The 16,969-nt window shown below is 37.4% G+C and overlaps 1 protein-coding gene across 3 annotated transcripts; it reads left to right on the top strand.

The window, feature by feature from the left end:
• The first annotated feature begins 744 nt into the window (after positions 1–744).
• Positions 745–16,927, top strand: cul1b (cullin 1b). Of its 3 annotated transcripts, XM_084398842.1 has the most exons (24): positions 868–916; positions 2,032–2,055; positions 3,564–3,597; positions 3,728–4,070; positions 6,252–6,429; positions 6,830–6,997; positions 7,627–7,677; positions 7,785–7,875; positions 8,045–8,208; positions 8,368–8,530; positions 8,638–8,768; positions 9,144–9,251; positions 9,951–10,057; positions 10,346–10,394; positions 12,593–12,724; positions 13,173–13,290; positions 13,428–13,504; positions 13,629–13,760; positions 13,868–13,960; positions 14,333–14,380; positions 15,720–15,802; positions 15,959–16,064; positions 16,151–16,264; positions 16,353–16,927. In XM_084398842.1, exons 4-24 carry the CDS (start codon positions 3,931–3,933, stop codon positions 16,431–16,433), a joined length of 2,334 nt encoding a protein of 777 aa, XP_084254968.1. In that variant the 5' UTR covers positions 868–916; positions 2,032–2,055; positions 3,564–3,597; positions 3,728–3,930; the 3' UTR covers positions 16,434–16,927. The 3 variants fall into 3 exon arrangements, with proteins under 3 accessions (XP_084254966.1, XP_084254967.1, XP_084254968.1); XM_084398841.1 differs by lacking the exon at positions 3,564–3,597 and having other exon boundaries at positions 817–916; XM_084398840.1 differs by lacking the exons at positions 2,032–2,055; positions 3,564–3,597 and having other exon boundaries at positions 745–916.
• Positions 16,928–16,969: the final 42 nt, after the last annotated feature.

The following is a 16,969-nucleotide window of genomic DNA, read 5'->3' on the forward strand; positions in this document are numbered from 1 at the left end:
ACCCCCTGAAGGCCTTCTGTTTGTAGGTCTTCTTTATTTTGTGCTGTATATAATTTTGGAGCAGTCTCATTGTATGAGACTCAACAGTATATATATATATATATATATATGTTATATATATATAACAGTATATGAAGAGTTCAGATGCAAAAGCCTCTAAGTGCCATCTGAAATTTTCTTATAGAATGATCATTTTTATCAAGGTTGTATATTTAAGTTCAGTAATTTCACTTAAATGACAATAATAGGTCATTTTCATTGCCATTTAAGTGAAATTACTGAATTTAAATATACAAGCTTGATAAAAATGATCATTCTAGAAGAAAATTTCAGATGGCACTTAGAGGCTTTTGCATCTGAACTCTTCATATATAGCCTATATGGGCATGGCTTTTGGATAATGTGAGGCAAATTCTATTATTTTGTAACAGTAGAATTTTGTGTAATGTAAAGAAGTGGGTGAATGCTAGTTATGTTCACTACTATAAAGAATAACAACTATTTAAACCACTGGGTGTACTGAGGGCATGAAAAGGCTCTGTATTATCAAAGTTCACAATATAGTCCATTCATTGCACCATTACCATAGAAAATGAAACAGTTTCACAAAAGTGCCAACCAGTACAGGACACAAAAACAAGTATGAAGGGCAGCTATTGAAGTAGACGACTTGTTTAGAGAATAAATAACAAACAAATACAATAAAATATATCAATAAAAGGGGAAAAAAACGGTCGACACAGTGTGAATATGGACGCCAGGGTCCTGAAGTAAGTGAACACTAGAGGTCGCTGTATTTCTCTGAGATGTGGCGTATGACGCTTCACTCGCTCTAATACGGAATTCCCAATCATCTCCAGTCAGACACAGCATAGGGCCTCAACCTCATACACCTCGACGTTAGAAACGGGTACAGGTAAGACTAAATATTTTTATATACATGTCAGCTGCTCCGGTTTGGCAGGACATATAACTAGAGAAGAAAGACAAACGTTTTTGTGGTATTGTATACGACTTAATGCATAGGTGGCCATTTTACATCAATATCTCAAAAGCTTCGCCGTATTACTTCAGTAGTTTAATAACAAGTGTTGTTTGCCTTATTTCTAGGTTATATTTTAATGCCATTCGTTTATTCGGCATTAATATGTCTTAATATTTCTCCTCAGTGTCAGTTTACCCGGGTAAGTTACCTGAAGCTAGCGAGTTGCTACCTAGCATTGCTAATGTGTTGATACTGTTTTCAAAACAGACATGGAATTAAGACATTGTATATTTAGGATGTTAATATGCTCTTGGTAAGGTCTTCTAAGCGGTAGATAAATGCTGAGGCCGTCTGAAGAGTGAACAGTGAGTTATACACATTCACATTAACGTTAATTCTGCTGTCTCAGATGCCTAACTTACCTAGATTGCATTGTTTGGCCAAAATGCCATAAGTGACCAAGAATGGCTTTTATTTTTAACCCATAGTTTCCTAAACCTCATGCCAGTGTGTGGTAAGTTTCCTTCGGAAATTATAACCTCAATAAAAGGTTTCCTAGAGAAAAGCTTATGAATCATGCTAATATTGGCATGCTTTATTGGCAAAGGAGTCCTCAGATGCCAAAAAATATTAATTGTTTTACAATAGGGACGATTAAACTGTCATGACAGTCATGTAGATGTATGCTTTTTGTGGACAATTTGCCTGATGCCTATATACACCACACAAATAATATAATATTAAAATAAAAATAGTCACACATAAAGCACATTAAAAGCTTATGGTGAATAAGCTGACTGGTGAAGAAAAGTATTTGTATTTGTTGTGTCCTTCTTTTGTTCTGAATCAGTCAATGTGTCTTTACATGATTCAACACACAGTTGATGAACATTTAAATGGATAGTCAGGCAAATATTAAAATTGTCATCATTTACCCAAAACTGTATGAATTTTTTCTGCGAACACAACACAATGTATTGCTAATGGTAATTAAAACTATTTGGTTACCAGTAATTCTTCAAAACATCTAATTTTGTGTTCCACAGAAGAAAGAAAGTCATCACATAAAGGTGTGTAATTTTCTTTCTTTTTTTGGGTGAAATATCCATTTAATGCAAAATGTGATTTTCTTTTACCTTAAAGGACTCCTGGGCCCTTCTCTGACTGTAATTGTTGAAACGTTGACAACCTACAGATCCTGACCTACTGATGAATGTGGTCAGAGAGTCTAGCCTTGCTTTGGCTGATCTAATAAGATTAAATGTGACCAGGCTCAAGCAGTTTGACATTTACAAACTGTTTTCCCACAGTGATCAAGCAAAGCGCTTGAGTTTTATATTTAAAACAGTGCCTTAAAGGGGTCATCGGATGCAAAATTCACTTTTATATGGTGTTTGCATATAAATGTGAAAGAAATCCATTCACTCCTTTTTTTTAATCCTCAAAAAGCCTAAACGCTCTCAATAATCAAGCCATTTGGATTTTCTGAGCAATATGACATCATATTGCTCATGCTCCGCCCACGATCATTGACGGACACCGAAACGGGTTGCTGTGTACAGAGCTGTTTTGAGGAGGTAAAAATTGAGGAATTTTAACCAAAGTATGTTACATATTTTACATGAAGACCCTAAAGAATCACACCAACTTGTGTAAAATGGGCATCCGATGACCCCTTTAAAAGTACTGAAATATTATGGGTAATAATGAATGAATGACCATTGTTGCTATTAATAGCAATCCCACTTACAGAGGCTGAAAGAAGAGTTTATACGCAGCATATATCGTAAAGCTGTGTTCATTTATGAGTTTAGTCTGTTAAATAGGTGAGGGATCATAAAAAGTCAGTGTCCTCTTCAACAGCTGCGCCTCTTATATATGTCACCATAAGCTGGGCTGATCTTAACGGTGTGACGCCACTTCATCTTGTTTATTTCCCCTGTTGTAAAACCTCTCAATCTCTGGGTCAGTGATTTAGCAGGGCTGGGTCTGTTGTGAGACTTTGCCTCTCTTGATTTACAGAAGTTACACAGAAGAAGAAGAAAAAAAAATTAGCAGATACTTTAGCATTTACATCTAAACTTGACTGCGATATGTGTCTGAATCCTAACAGAATCCTGATTTGATCACTCAAGAGATGTATTTATTTATTGATCATATTAGCCCTCCTGCTAGCTATAGAAACAGCTGTCTGTACACAAGAAGCCCTAGAGAGAACGATGTGGGAAATGCTATTAATAACCCAGCTAAACCCAATCCTGCTGGTCACATGTTCTGATGCACCAGCCCTCGGTCACTCTTGCCTCTAAAATGTGGCATCTCGAACGTCACAACATGTAAACAATGACCAGCAAAATGCATATCCTCTGCACCACAACACACAGCAGACATGCCACTAAATATAACCCTGACCCAATGCTTGTCACTTCACATGAGCTCTGGTTTGATGCTTAGTTAGATTCCTATAAGTCGCCTGTTAGGTTTGCTTTTTCTCTTAAATATGTATGTAAGTTCATTTTTATTTAGAAGACCTGGATGAATATTTCTTTGGCTCTTGCTTTTGTTTTTTTTCCTATAGAATAATTGCTACTTCTGCACTATTGTTAACACCTGTAAGTGTTGTTTATAATACTGTATGTAATGCATAACCTGTTGTCGTTGTTACATCTGCTTTATGTTGTACCATTTTAAAATGATAAGTGTGATTATTTTATTTCAAACCTGATTTGTTTGCTCTCGCAGATACCCTACGGAAGTGTTTGGACGCTTCTGTAACCCTAGACCGGCCTGCAGCACCATCTGTGAAGTGAAGCGGTACTCATCCCTGAACTGATCCTGTCTGAATGCCCTCCAGCATGGTGGACTACATGTGAAGCAGCAGTGTTCTGGAGCAGAACGAGGAGAAGAGAGGATTTATCTGACACGAGCAGACCGGCACAGAGACAATGTCATCCAACAGGGGCCAGAACACCCACGGGCTCAAACAGATTGGGCTGGACCAGATCTGGGATGACCTGAGAGCAGGAATACAGCAGGTCTATACACGCCAGAGCATGGCTAAGTCACGCTACATGGAACTCTATACGTATCTTACCAGGCACGGCGGGATGAATGGGGATTAATGGGGGCAGCAGCTGTGGCCAGCACACTGAAAGTCTTTGTCTTGTTAGGTGTGGTACAATGTGTGTGAATTTTGCACTTGAAATGAGAATAAGTATAGCAACTTTTTCTCACTCTTTGGGTGAGTTCTGAAGGTGGAATTTATAGGTTTAGCTCAGGCCCTTAAGATGCAGTCATATTTACCATTGTTCGGAAAAAAAGTTTTGTGGGCGAAATAGTCACAATGAGTGGAATAGCCACAATATCGGGAGTTTCGTTTGAGGGCAAAAGAGTTCCCTGTGCAGATTTCTCTCTTGGTCAAGGAGAGCTGCGAGATTAATTGTTTAAAGATCATGATCTCGATTCAAACATCCACACGATCTCATTCCTAAATGACGACAATTCACCTGTATCAAAATCACGTTGGCGCTGCCGCTGACCCAGAGAGAGCAGTTGTCATGTATAGGTATGAAACCGCTTCACTGTCTTTTCAACCACAGTTGGGAAGGGTGTTTTCAGAGCGCTGAATTTCCCTTCCCAATAGACCAGGGCCCTTAGAATCTCCCGTTATGGTGCCCCCGAAATGTAGTGTTCACACTACGAGACGACATGGCGACGGTTAAAATGTGTAAAACACTATTTCAAATTAGCTTCATCGCGATTTTAAAAAGTTTTTTGATATATACACAAGTCTATTTTTTTTTTATAACAGTGGAATTATGATATATATATATATATATATATTTGTTGAGTAAAATGTAAATCAAAAAACAAAGTACATGGCGTTATTATTTTTATTTGGCTTTTTTGTAATGCCATGCATCTCACTGCCAACGAGTGTTCCCTTCTAGAGCTCTTCAGAGCAGTTTGTGTCTGGGAAATTAAAACTTACACCGCTTTCAAATTAACTGTTTTGCATTTCACCCACTAGTGCCACATCAGACACAGAGGCGTAATTGCTCTGAGTTTCATCTGCCACCCACAGATGTCATTCTCTACATCTTCAGTAATGTCTTTTAATTGTGTGCGTTTGGCCCTGTGTGCACACAGAAAACGTTCTGCAGTTCATGTAGGTTTATAGTATCAAAGTGCTGGATCTCACGGTTAGTGATAAAGGTGTGAAACTTAGCACCCAGAAAAACAAACACGCACACACACAAACAAAATTGTTCTGGTAATCACTGTTTATGTGGTCACGACCTTTTAAGCTAATGAGACAACAGCTTGCAATAAATGCACACCCATGTAGAGGACTTTTAATATCGTTGACTTATTTCTGTCCAAGATGCATAAAAGCTTCTCTAGACGGCTTCTTGCGTGTCAGAGTAGATCATGTCTAGGAAAGTTTTCTCAAGGGCTTGAGCACTGAGACTGAAGGTACTGTCTCATTCTTGTTTAATATTGAGAGGTGACCTTTGGATTTGAAACAGGCCGTTTTAAGCTTCTTGGAAAGAGTACAAGTTCCTTTAAAAGGTTTATTCTTTGTTTCCCCAATTATAATTTTATGCATGATTATTTTAAAGAGGACGCATGGTACTATTTTAAAAGGTTAAACTAAAACTTTTTTTACAGTCTATGTGTGAAACGCATTTTTCACATACTGTTCATTATTGCAGCACCTCAATTCCCATTGCATCGGTTTTCAGAAGGTTGTGCTTTCACGTTGTAACTGCGACATGATGATGACACTACAATTCACTGAGGCCTCTTTGCGTTTCTATGCCTTTGGGTGGGCATTATTTTAATTTATATAAAATTGTGAAATGGATGCTTGCAGAGGTAATATCTGGACTAATATCTGATCAAGGTGTTTTAGGCAGATCTGGAGCAGTGTTCTTTGTTAGATAGAATTGATCCCTTATGTGGGAGACTATGAGCTTTGAACTGAAGATCTAATGCATGCACAAACAGATATATTACACACTAAAGGAGTAGGGAAAACATTAAAAAGCATATTATGGCACCACAAACTGTTATGGAATAAGTGTTTTTTTTTCACTGTTGGGAAATGACGTCTGAACTACGTCTGAATTCCATGCCAAGCGAACTGTTTATTCTCATGCTTTTCGTATTCGATTCAGACGCGTTTGAGAAATAATCACAGAAGTAAAATCTGTCTGTCATTGTTTCCTCATTTACTATCTTAAGACTTTAACCTACTGTTCAGACATGTGTATAACTACTGTACCAGCGTGCACCAGTCCAACCAGGCCAGGGGTGCTGGCATCCCCCCCTCCAAACCCTCCAAGAAAACACCCACACCTGGTGGGGCTCAGTTTGTCGGACTAGAACTCTACAAAAGACTGAAAGAGTTTCTGAGGAGCTACCTTACAAACCTTCTCAAGGTAATAGCCTACACTGTGTGTATTGTCCGGGATGCATGGTACATTAGGGATCATATTGATGTTGGTCAATTCTAGAAATTTTGTTTAATTGAAAGCAGATAACATGAAGACTTCTCTAATTTGAACACTATACTTCTCTTTGTATGCCTTGTCACAAAAATATTCAACCGTATAGTAAACTCTATTGTAGTGTTTTTATGCCTAATTTTCCTTGAAGAATGTTGGAATTCTATTTGTTTATTTTGGATGGGTTTTTTTAAAAAAAAATTTTTTTTATGACAGACAATGTATATTTACATTAACTACTGGCACTAGAATGGATAGCAGTGTGAGTTGTCAGTTCTCCAGACATCTTCCTGACTTCTCCTGTTTCCCTCCTCCATCTGTGTGTGTCTGGCAGGATGGAGAGGACCTGATGGATGAGAGCGTTCTGAAGTTCTACACACAGCAGTGGGAGGACTATCGCTTCTCCAGTAAAGTATTAAACGGGATCTGTGCTTACCTCAACAGACACTGGGTGCGCCGAGAGTGTGATGAGGGACGGAAAGGAATTTATGAAATCTACTCTGTAAGAGAAACAGCACACGCCCCTACCAGACCCATAGGTTCCTGTTTTACATTTACACACATTGCGTTCATAAGACTTGGAGTAATGACTACACTACATTGTAGTTAGCTATATTTATTGCTCATAATAGTCAATATATGCATACCTGTGATCACACATCATCTGTATCTTTAATTAACAATCACCTCGAGATTTTATTACAGAACTTCTCTTGACTTGTTTGACTTGTTGGCGCTAAATCTTGCATTTCTTGATCTTGTGCATGTATTTTCTATGCCTTGAAAACCTAAATGTTTGGTTTACTGTGATGTATTCCAGTGATCTAAACTTATTACCTAGGTAGGCTAAACTTACTGTTCAGCCCTGAACTATAATGAAATAATTGTCTTGGAAAATGTATTATAATTCAGATTTGTTTTACTTAGAATTTTTTAATATTTCTTTATATGATTATTATTATTATTAATTATTAGTAGTATAGTATATAATAGTATAAAACAAAATTACTTATTAAATATAGTATTTTATAGTGCAGTTGTAATAAAAATGGTAACTTTCTTAAAGCAGTAGTCATCTCATGCCTCATTGCAGTAAGAAACAGTAACAAAAAAATGATGTCTCTTTTACAGCTTGCTTTGGTCACTTGGAGAGAATGTTTATTTAGACCTCTTAACAAGCAGGTGAGTCATTTGTTTATATTCTTCATTTATTGGTAATGTTTAATAGTGTGTGTGTGCCTAAATGAGTATATGTATATTTATATACCCCTGTGTTTTATTGTATATAGGTGACAAACGCTGTGTTAAAACTCATTGAGAAGGAGAGACATGGTGAGACTATTAACACCAGACTCATCAGTGGAGTGGTGCAGTCCTATGGTGAGTGTGGCAGCGCTACATCTGTCCTATTGTCTCTCACAAAACTTGAGCCAGATGTCCTGTAAGGATATTTTTAAATCTTGTGCGAGTCATATACTGTATGTGGAATAATCCCAGTGCTGTCTGGACCTTTGAAGCATTATATTGTAATTTGGTTTGTCTTTTCCAGTCGAGTTGGGCTTGAATGAGGATGATGCATTTGTGAAGGGGCCGACATTATCAGTTTACAAGGAGTACTTTGAGACACAGTTTTTGGCAGACACCGAGCGCTTCTATACACGGGAAAGCACAGAGTTCCTCCAGCAAAACCCTGTTACTGAATACATGAAAAAGGTAAGCTAGTGACAATATCATGTGTGAATGAGTTACATATATATATTTATATATAATGCTAGTTGCAGGGGATTTTAATGGGAAATTTGTTTGACTACATATTTAAGCATACATTTCTTCTAGTGTTAAAACTAAGATCATGTGTGTTCATGTGTGCAGGCAGAGGCACGGTTACTGGAGGAGCAGCGGCGAGTACAGGTGTATCTCCACGAAAGCACACAAGACGAGCTGGCTCGCAAGTGTGAGCAGGTCCTCATTGAGAAACACCTGGAGATCTTTCACACGGAGTTCCAGAACCTTCTAGATGCAGATAAGAATGAAGGTCAGCCAGTGCTGCATTGTCACCTCACCACGGAGGAAATACATTTTCTGACATTTCATTTTGAAAAAGCGAACATTTAAAATGACACACTTTGTTTATAATTGCAGATCTCGGTCGGATGTACAACCTTGTTTCCCGGATCACAGACGGATTGGGCGAGCTCAAGAAACTCTTGGAGTCCCACATTCATAATCAAGGACTGGCAGCCATCGAGAAATGTGGAGATTCAGCACTCAATGTAAGTCCTGGTGTTGCAGCATAAAGACACAGTGATGGTGTGGACAATACTTTCGGTCTTCAGCTGCAACTATGGAGAGTAATTCCAAATTTGATTGATTTGATTTGAACTGATTAATTGATTTCCTGAAAATGTGCCAAACCTGTTGGAAGCACAGCTGAACCTGAATTCCCTGATGTCAGGGCCTCACTATACCTCAAGCATAGCAGATCTATTCTTACCATGACAATAGTTTTTGTCTAGCTAGGCTTTTGTAGTTCAGAGATGTGACTCAACCTCTGCTTTATGTGAGCCCCAGGGTCTTTGTTCATGTTTTCCAGTAACCCTGTTCTTTTTAACAACTTAATTTGATCACAGTTTGAACTTGTTTTCCAGGATCCTAAAATCTACGTGCAAACGATCTTGGATGTTCACAAGAAATACAATGCCCTCGTCATGTCTGCATTCAATAATGATGCTGGGTTTGTGGCGGCACTCGATAAGGTTTGTGATCTACAGTACTGTACAAAAGTCTTAGGCACATTGGTATTTTCACCAAAATTAATGGTTTTAAGGCAGTTATTTATATATTTTGCTATAGTTTGCCAGTAGGAAATATCAGTTTACATTTCCAAACAATTCCTTTTGCCATTAATTGTGATAATCCAGTTAGATTTTTGTATGCACAAGGAGTCTGACAACAGCCGGAGCTTCACTCGATCTGAACTCACCATCATTGAGTCTGTCTGTGATTACATGAAGAAACAGAAAAAAATTGAGACAGACTAAATCCAGAAGAATTGCGACAACGTCTCCAAGATGCTTGAAGGAACCTGCCTGAAAAACTATGTGCAAGTGTACCTGCACAAAAGCTGTTTTAAACGCAAAGGGTGGTCACACCAATTGTTGATTTGATTTAGTTAATAGAAGTTAATTGCTAAAATCTATTTATGACATTAGTTTTGAAAGCATCCTCACTTTCCAGCATTTTTGCAAGTGCCTAAAGCCTTTCACAGTACTGTAGCTTTGCAGGTAGGTTTCCTCTGGATTTAGTGTGTCTCCGTGTTTTTCTGTTTCTTCATGTAATCACAGACAGACTCGACGATAGACTTGAGATGAGATCTGCGTGTGGATCATACCGGCTGTAGAGTTTATTTACAGCTCTGGTGTAATTTTCACTCTGTGATCTGTGCTGCTCTTCAGGCCTGCGGAAGATTTATTAATAATAATGCCGTAACAAAGATGGCACAGTCCTCCAGCAAATCCCCTGAGCTTCTGGCCAGATACTGTGACTCCTTACTGAAGAAGAGGTGAATTCTCTCATTCATGTTCATTTCATACATTTGTCAGCCAGAAATGACAATGAAATCCAGTGAAAGTCTGTTCCATTATTGCAAACACATCAGTTTATGTTTTAGTATTTGAGGCTTGACTCTTTGAATGCAGGATTCTAGCAGACTTATTAAAAAAGAGCTGCTGCTTTTGGATTGACAAAATATCTCAAGAAAGAAAATTACATTAGCAAGGTTCTATGTGTGAAACTCTATGCAGGTGTGTACATACCACAGATGATTTAACTGAGTGTGTGTTTTGTTTAGTTCAAAGAATCCAGAGGAGGCTGAGCTAGAAGATACTCTCAACCAAGTGGTGAGTTTCCCTGTCCTCCACGGAAATAAAGTTTAGTGCATCAAGGATCTGGACTTCACCTGGTTTCACAGACAAGTCTTAAGCCTAGTCCCAAACTATGCATGTTTGAGCTGTTTTAACTGAAAGCAACTTGCACTGACACACTTACAATATGTCACTGCCATTTTTTTTGTCTTATTATGCACACCAGTAATGCTATTTTTTATTTTTTTTTAAGGCAGATTTATAGAAGCTACTTAAATGTCCTAATTTAACTAAGGCCTAATCCTGGCTTAATGTAAGCTCTGTCTGTGAAACCAGGCCTTAGTGTTTGAGTGAGAATAGTGTTTTCCCTTTTAATATTTCTAGATTCTAGATTTTAATCGGTTAATTACATTTGAATTGAATTCTTAAAACTTAAAAAATTAAATCAATCTTTTAAAACGTAATAAAATGAATTCAAACCAATTTTTTGCAACAGAACGTTGAATTGTTTGTCAAATAAAGTGCTGCTCAACATAGGTTTTTTTATTTTATTATTATTATGTATTGTAATACTGTATATTTCTCTCAATTTCCTTGACTTGACTTGTTATACCAAATGTTTATGATGACGATCTATAGTGAGGATTTTTTTATTTTGTGTTCTGTTTGTTGATAGTTTTCTTTCTTTTTTTTAATTCTGAAATGCTGGTAAAGTGAACTTTCAGCTGGAGATGACGTTCATGTGTAGTGTGTGAGACGCTGAAAACACTATTAGCATCACGTGTGCTTGAGTATGTGTGGTAGATGCAGAACTTTTCACGGTGTAATAATCGCAGAGACTAGTCTATAGCCGCTTTCCGACCAAGTAGTTCTAGGAACTTAGTTCTAGGAACTGTCCACTTCTAAACAGTTCTAAGAACTACTCTCCCCTAAACTCGGTTTTGCTGTTTGCGTTCGCACTGGCCAAGTGGCCATAGGAACTGGTAGGAGGGGTAAGGGAGTGACGCAGGCACGGTGACTTTTATTTTGACGGCGCGACGGATCTTTATTTTGGCGGCGCTGAGAACGCCAGAGCAAACAATGCTCGCATTCTCTGTGTTTATTAGTTAGCAATCTGTCTAACAGTACAGTTTAATATGTTATTAGATAGAACTGTAATAGAAAGTAGACAGTATATGAAAAAAATGTTATTAGCCTATGTGGTTGATGTCCAGTGTTGCTAGCTGGGCAGATAAACAATCATGTTTGGCTTGGTCCCCTCAAAGTTGCGTTGGATTTTCTCTTCAGCATAAAGGTTTAGAGACCCATCTATCACTGTTTTCAATGTTTGTATAGTTAGTTATGGAGTAAATATATAGGCTATAATCTGTGTGTTTACATTCTAGCTGTTTTAAAAATGGCGGGTGCTGGTGTTCCGTGTGCGTTCGGTCAATCAGCGTACACTAACGTCACGGATAGTTCCTATAGTGCTGGTTTAGACCCTACTCTGAAGTAGGACCCAATTTAGTTCCTACAAATGGAGTTCCTAGAACTAAAATCGTTCCTAGTTCCTGCGGTGCGAACACGCCGACATCCGGGTACTTTAGCCAATAGTTCTAGGAACTGTGAAAAGGTTCCTCCGGTCGGAAAGCGGCTTATCTCTCAATTCTAATTTAATCAATAATCTTATTTTGATATATTAATTAAAAACCTACCAAATTCTGTAACATTCCATATACAGAAATTTCCATGTTTATGTTTGAATTCTGTGAATCTGGACCTAGTTAATCTGTGACAAAGACTGTTCAGAATGGAACACTAAAGTACTCTATACAGCACATACTGTGTTCCGCATTATACAAAACTGAAGTACAAGGTATGCAGCAAATGTTTAGTATTTGTTCTGTGTGCACCGTCCAGTTATCATCTTAGAAATTAATATGGTTGTTTGCAGTCTTTTATCAAAGTTATTTTTATTTTTACATTGTGCATTATCCAAATTCATGCAAAAACATTTGTTTTTGTCAGTCTGATCAAATAACGAGTCAAGGAAGAGATCATGGTTGATTTAATGCTTTCGTTCGTTACACTGGAAATGGTAGAGTGCATTGCATGCTCTTTGTTGTGTATGTGTTTTAAGTATGTCAAAATATGCAAACTGCAGAGTATGCATACTGTATGGTAGTATGCACAAATTGCTGAATGTAAGTCAATTCATGTGACTGACAAGATTCTCCAACATCCTTTCTCATCAGATGGTGGTTTTCAAGTATATTGAGGATAAAGACGTGTTCCAGAAGTTCTATGCCAAGATGCTGGCCAAAAGACTGGTGCACCAGAACAGTGCCAGCGACGACGCCGAGGCCAGTATGATCTCCAAACTGAAGGTCTGTGCACTTGTTTAGTAAAGATGCTTTTCCTTCTAGGGCTGGGTATTGACACACATTTCACGATCCGATTCAATTTCGATTTACAAGCTTGCGATTCGATTGAATTCCGATTTCAATACCACTTTATTCACGAAAATATTGACCTGCAATCCAGGAGGGGAAGCACCATGACGCATGCGTGTTGTTGACTCAAGCCCGGAAGTTGTTCTGTGAATGCGCTTTGGATTCAATTATTTTGTGCCAAAATAGTATTTATTGTTTGATTTTTCAAGTTGAGACTTGTTAATTTCAAAAGTAACAAAGTTTATTGCGATTTATTGGATGGGAGGCGTGCTACAAAGTTTTCATTCATCAACTGAAAGCAACATAGAATAAAAGATCGATTCTTAGGATTTATGAATCGATATCAGTTTTTTTGAGAGGAGTTTTTTCTGCCCACCCTCAGCAAGCATGTGGTTTCGAGTACACCTCCAAACTCCAGCGCATGTTCCAGGACATCGGTGTCAGCAAAGACTTGAATGAGCAATTCAAAAAGCACCTTTCCAACTCGGAGCCTTTGGACTGTAAGTGCTCAACACTCTGGCTTTACATCGATTCCTCATGCTTGTTTGTGTTTGGAGTGTTTTTATAATATAACCTGCATGTTATTACTGATGAACAAAAATGCAAATGAAAGACTCCGGCTCCATCTGTCTCGCAGTGGATTTCTGTATCCAGGTTCTGAGCTCTGGCTCATGGCCGTTCCAGCAGTCTTGCACATTCGCTTTACCATCTGAGGTGAGACGCTCAGACGCTTAACCCTGTCATTTTCGAAGCCCTTCACACCCTTCCACGAGCTGAGAACAATGTGTTATTACACTTCCATTTGATGATAGGTTTTCAACGGCTTTGTTTTTCACAGTTGGAGCGGAGTTACCAAAGATTTACAGCTTTTTATGGAAGCAGACACAGCGGCCGGAAGTTGACGTGGCTTTACCATCTATCCAAAGGAGAGCTGGTCACCAACTGCTTCAAGAACAGATACACTCTGCAGGTTTGTTCCTTCTTCATGGCTGTATCATGCCAGCGTGTGCTGGGACTCATTAAGAAGGTTGTAGGACTCGTGTCAGACGCATGTGTTTATGTGGCGTGTGTCCGCAGGCCTCCACCTTCCAGATGGCCATCCTGCTCCAGTTCAACACAGAGAACAGCTACACCGTCCAGCAACTGGCTGACAGCACACAGATCAAAACAGTGAGTGCAGGGCCATTGCTTTATATCTCTATAACAAGTCACGTATATCAATAAATATACTTTGGTTTCCATTACATATTGAATTCATACTTTGAACAAAAAGAAACCTAGCAGAACCAGTCAGTGATCATATTTATGTAAAGTCCCACTGGTTTAAATTATATAAAATAAAATAAAAAGAATTAAATATACATTTTTAATCCACTTGAATTATCCATAACATGCTATTTGAATTACCAGTCTAAATATTCCTCAAAACACTATAAAAGTAAAGTGATTTTATACAAAGTGTGTATGGGGGAGGGGAGTATAGTTTAAATAAAATAAAGTTTTTAAAATGTAATCTTTTTCTTCTTTTTTTGCATTTCACAGGATATTTTGATTCAGGTCTTACAAATCCTCTTGAAATCAAAGTTGCTGGTAAGTGTTGACAACTGGTTGCTTATAGCAGTGTTTCTCTATCGGTGTCACAGTGTGTAGTCAAAGAAACAACAAAAAACGCAATGCCACCTTTTGTTGTTTTTCATGCGAGACTTTTAAACATTTCTAACCGAAAATCACAAAACGGCAAAAAAATAAATAACAATAATTATTATTATTTTAATAATATTCTCTATCTCCATCTGTCTATCTCTATCTATCTATCTCTATCTATCTATCTATCTATCTATCTATCTATCTCTATCTAATCTCTATCTATCTATCTCTCTCTATCTATCTCTCTCTATCTCTCTCTATCTATCTATCTCTATCTATCTCTATCTATCTATCTCTATCTATCTATCTCTATCTATCTCTATCTAATCTCTATCTATCTCTATCTATCTCTATCTATCTATCTATCTCTATCTATCTCTATCTATCTATCTCTATCTATCTATCTCTCTCTATCTATCTCTCTCTATCTATCTCTCTCTATCTATCTCTCTCTATCTCTCTCTATCTATCTCTCTCTATCTCTCTCTATCTATCTCTATCTATCTCTATCTATCTATCTCTATCTATCTCTATCTATCTCTATCTATCTATCTCTATCTATCTATCTCTATCTATCTCTATCTATCTCTATCTATCTATCTCTATCTATCTATCTCTATCTATCTATCTATCTCTATCTCTATCTATCTATCTATCTCTATCTATCTATATCTATCTATCTCTATCTAATCTCTATCTAATCTCTATCTCTATCTATCTATCTCTATCTATCTCTATCTATCTATCTATCTATCTATCTATCTCTATCTATCTATCTCTATCTATCTCTATCTATCTCTCTCTATCTATCTCTCTCTATCTCTCTATCTATCTATCTCTATCTATCTCTATCTATCTCTATCTATCTCTATCTATCTCTATCTCTCTCTATCTCTATCTATCTATCTCTATCTATCTCTATCTATCTCTATCTATCTCTCTCTATCTCTCTCTATCTCTCTATCTCTCTCTATCTCTCTCTATCTCTCTCTATCTCTCTCTATCTCTCTCTATCTCTCTCTATCTCTCTCTATCTCTCTCTATCTATCTCTATCTATCTCTATCTATCTCTATCTATCTCTATCTATCTCTATCTATCTATCTCTATCTATCTCTATCTATCTCTATCTATCTATCTCTATCTAATCTCTATCTAAACAAATGCCTTTATTTTAATTAAACTGTTTTGTTGTAACTATATATTTAAAATGCAATTATGAAATCTAAATATGATTTAGACTTTACAATTATTTATTTTAATATATACATTTTTTATTTGTAGGTCTTGGAGGATGAGAATGCAAACATTGATGAAATGGATTTCAAGCCCGATACATTAATCAAACTTTTCTTGGGCTATAAGAAGTAAATGTCTTCCTCAAGCATTTTCTTACAGCTTCATGTTTGATCCGCATAGTATAAACTAATTGACTTTCAGTAACATTTGAAAACTGTTAACTAATATTTTTAAATATTATGGTATGTTGCACATTTGTCTATCTACACTGTCACTGTGCGCAGTAAAAAGTTACGGGTGAATATCAATGTGCCAATGAAGACAGAGCAGAAACAAGAGCAGGAGACGACACATAAGAACATCGAGGAAGACAGGAAGCTCCTCATACAGGTATTAAAAATAAACGAACAAACCCTTGAAGTTCAAAATCAAACTTTCTTTTGATTCTACATGTTGTTTTGTGTTCTTGTGCGCAGGCAGCTATCGTGAGAATCATGAAGATGAGGAAACTTTTAAAGCACCAGCAGCTTTTGGCAGAAGTGCTGAACCAACTTTCCTCACGATTCAAACCTCGTGTTCCTGTCATCAAGGTAACGGGACTGCAGCACCCTGCAATTCTGACTGCTTATGAAACATTTGTTCGAAATATTAAAATCTGTCTTTTTTTTTTTTTTTCAGAAATGCATTGACATTTTGATAGAGAAGGAATACCTGGAACGTGTGGATGGGGAAAAAGACACTTACAGTTACTTGGCATAAAAATGTCCTTAGATATTTGTCTGATGTTTTGAGAAACATCAGTGGGCAAAGAGGATTCTCAAGACCTTGTTGCCAAGTAGGACAATTTGACACTGGACTTTTCCCTTTAAACCCAGACTGCTAAAGCGGCCAGTCTTTGTCTTTAAGCCCTTAAGCTGCTCAGGATTGCCATTTACTTTTTAATGTGTAAATACTGGACATTGAACTATACTCATAGTGGGACCCAGAGTCAGGGTTGCATGCTATTGCCTATCATTGTGAAAGGACAAAACGCTGATTAATTTAATCGTAATTCCAATGACTTTTGGAAAACTGACAGATTGGTTTCAGACAGAAATACCTATAACTAAGAGGATACTGTTCAGCAGCACTCTGACTATAATCATGTCTGGCTGGCTGGTTGAGTTGCATTATTATCAGCCATGAGAACATTTGTATAGTGCAGTTCATTTTATAAATGTCATGAATAAACAATTTTTCTTTATGCTTTCTCATTGCTAGGTCTTGTTCATCCTTTGTTCTATTGGCTGAGCTAA

The sequence above is a fragment of the Rutilus rutilus genome (assembly GCF_951802725.1).
Source record: "Rutilus rutilus genome assembly, chromosome: 24".
Lineage (NCBI taxonomy): Eukaryota > Metazoa > Chordata > Actinopteri > Cypriniformes > Leuciscidae > Rutilus > Rutilus rutilus.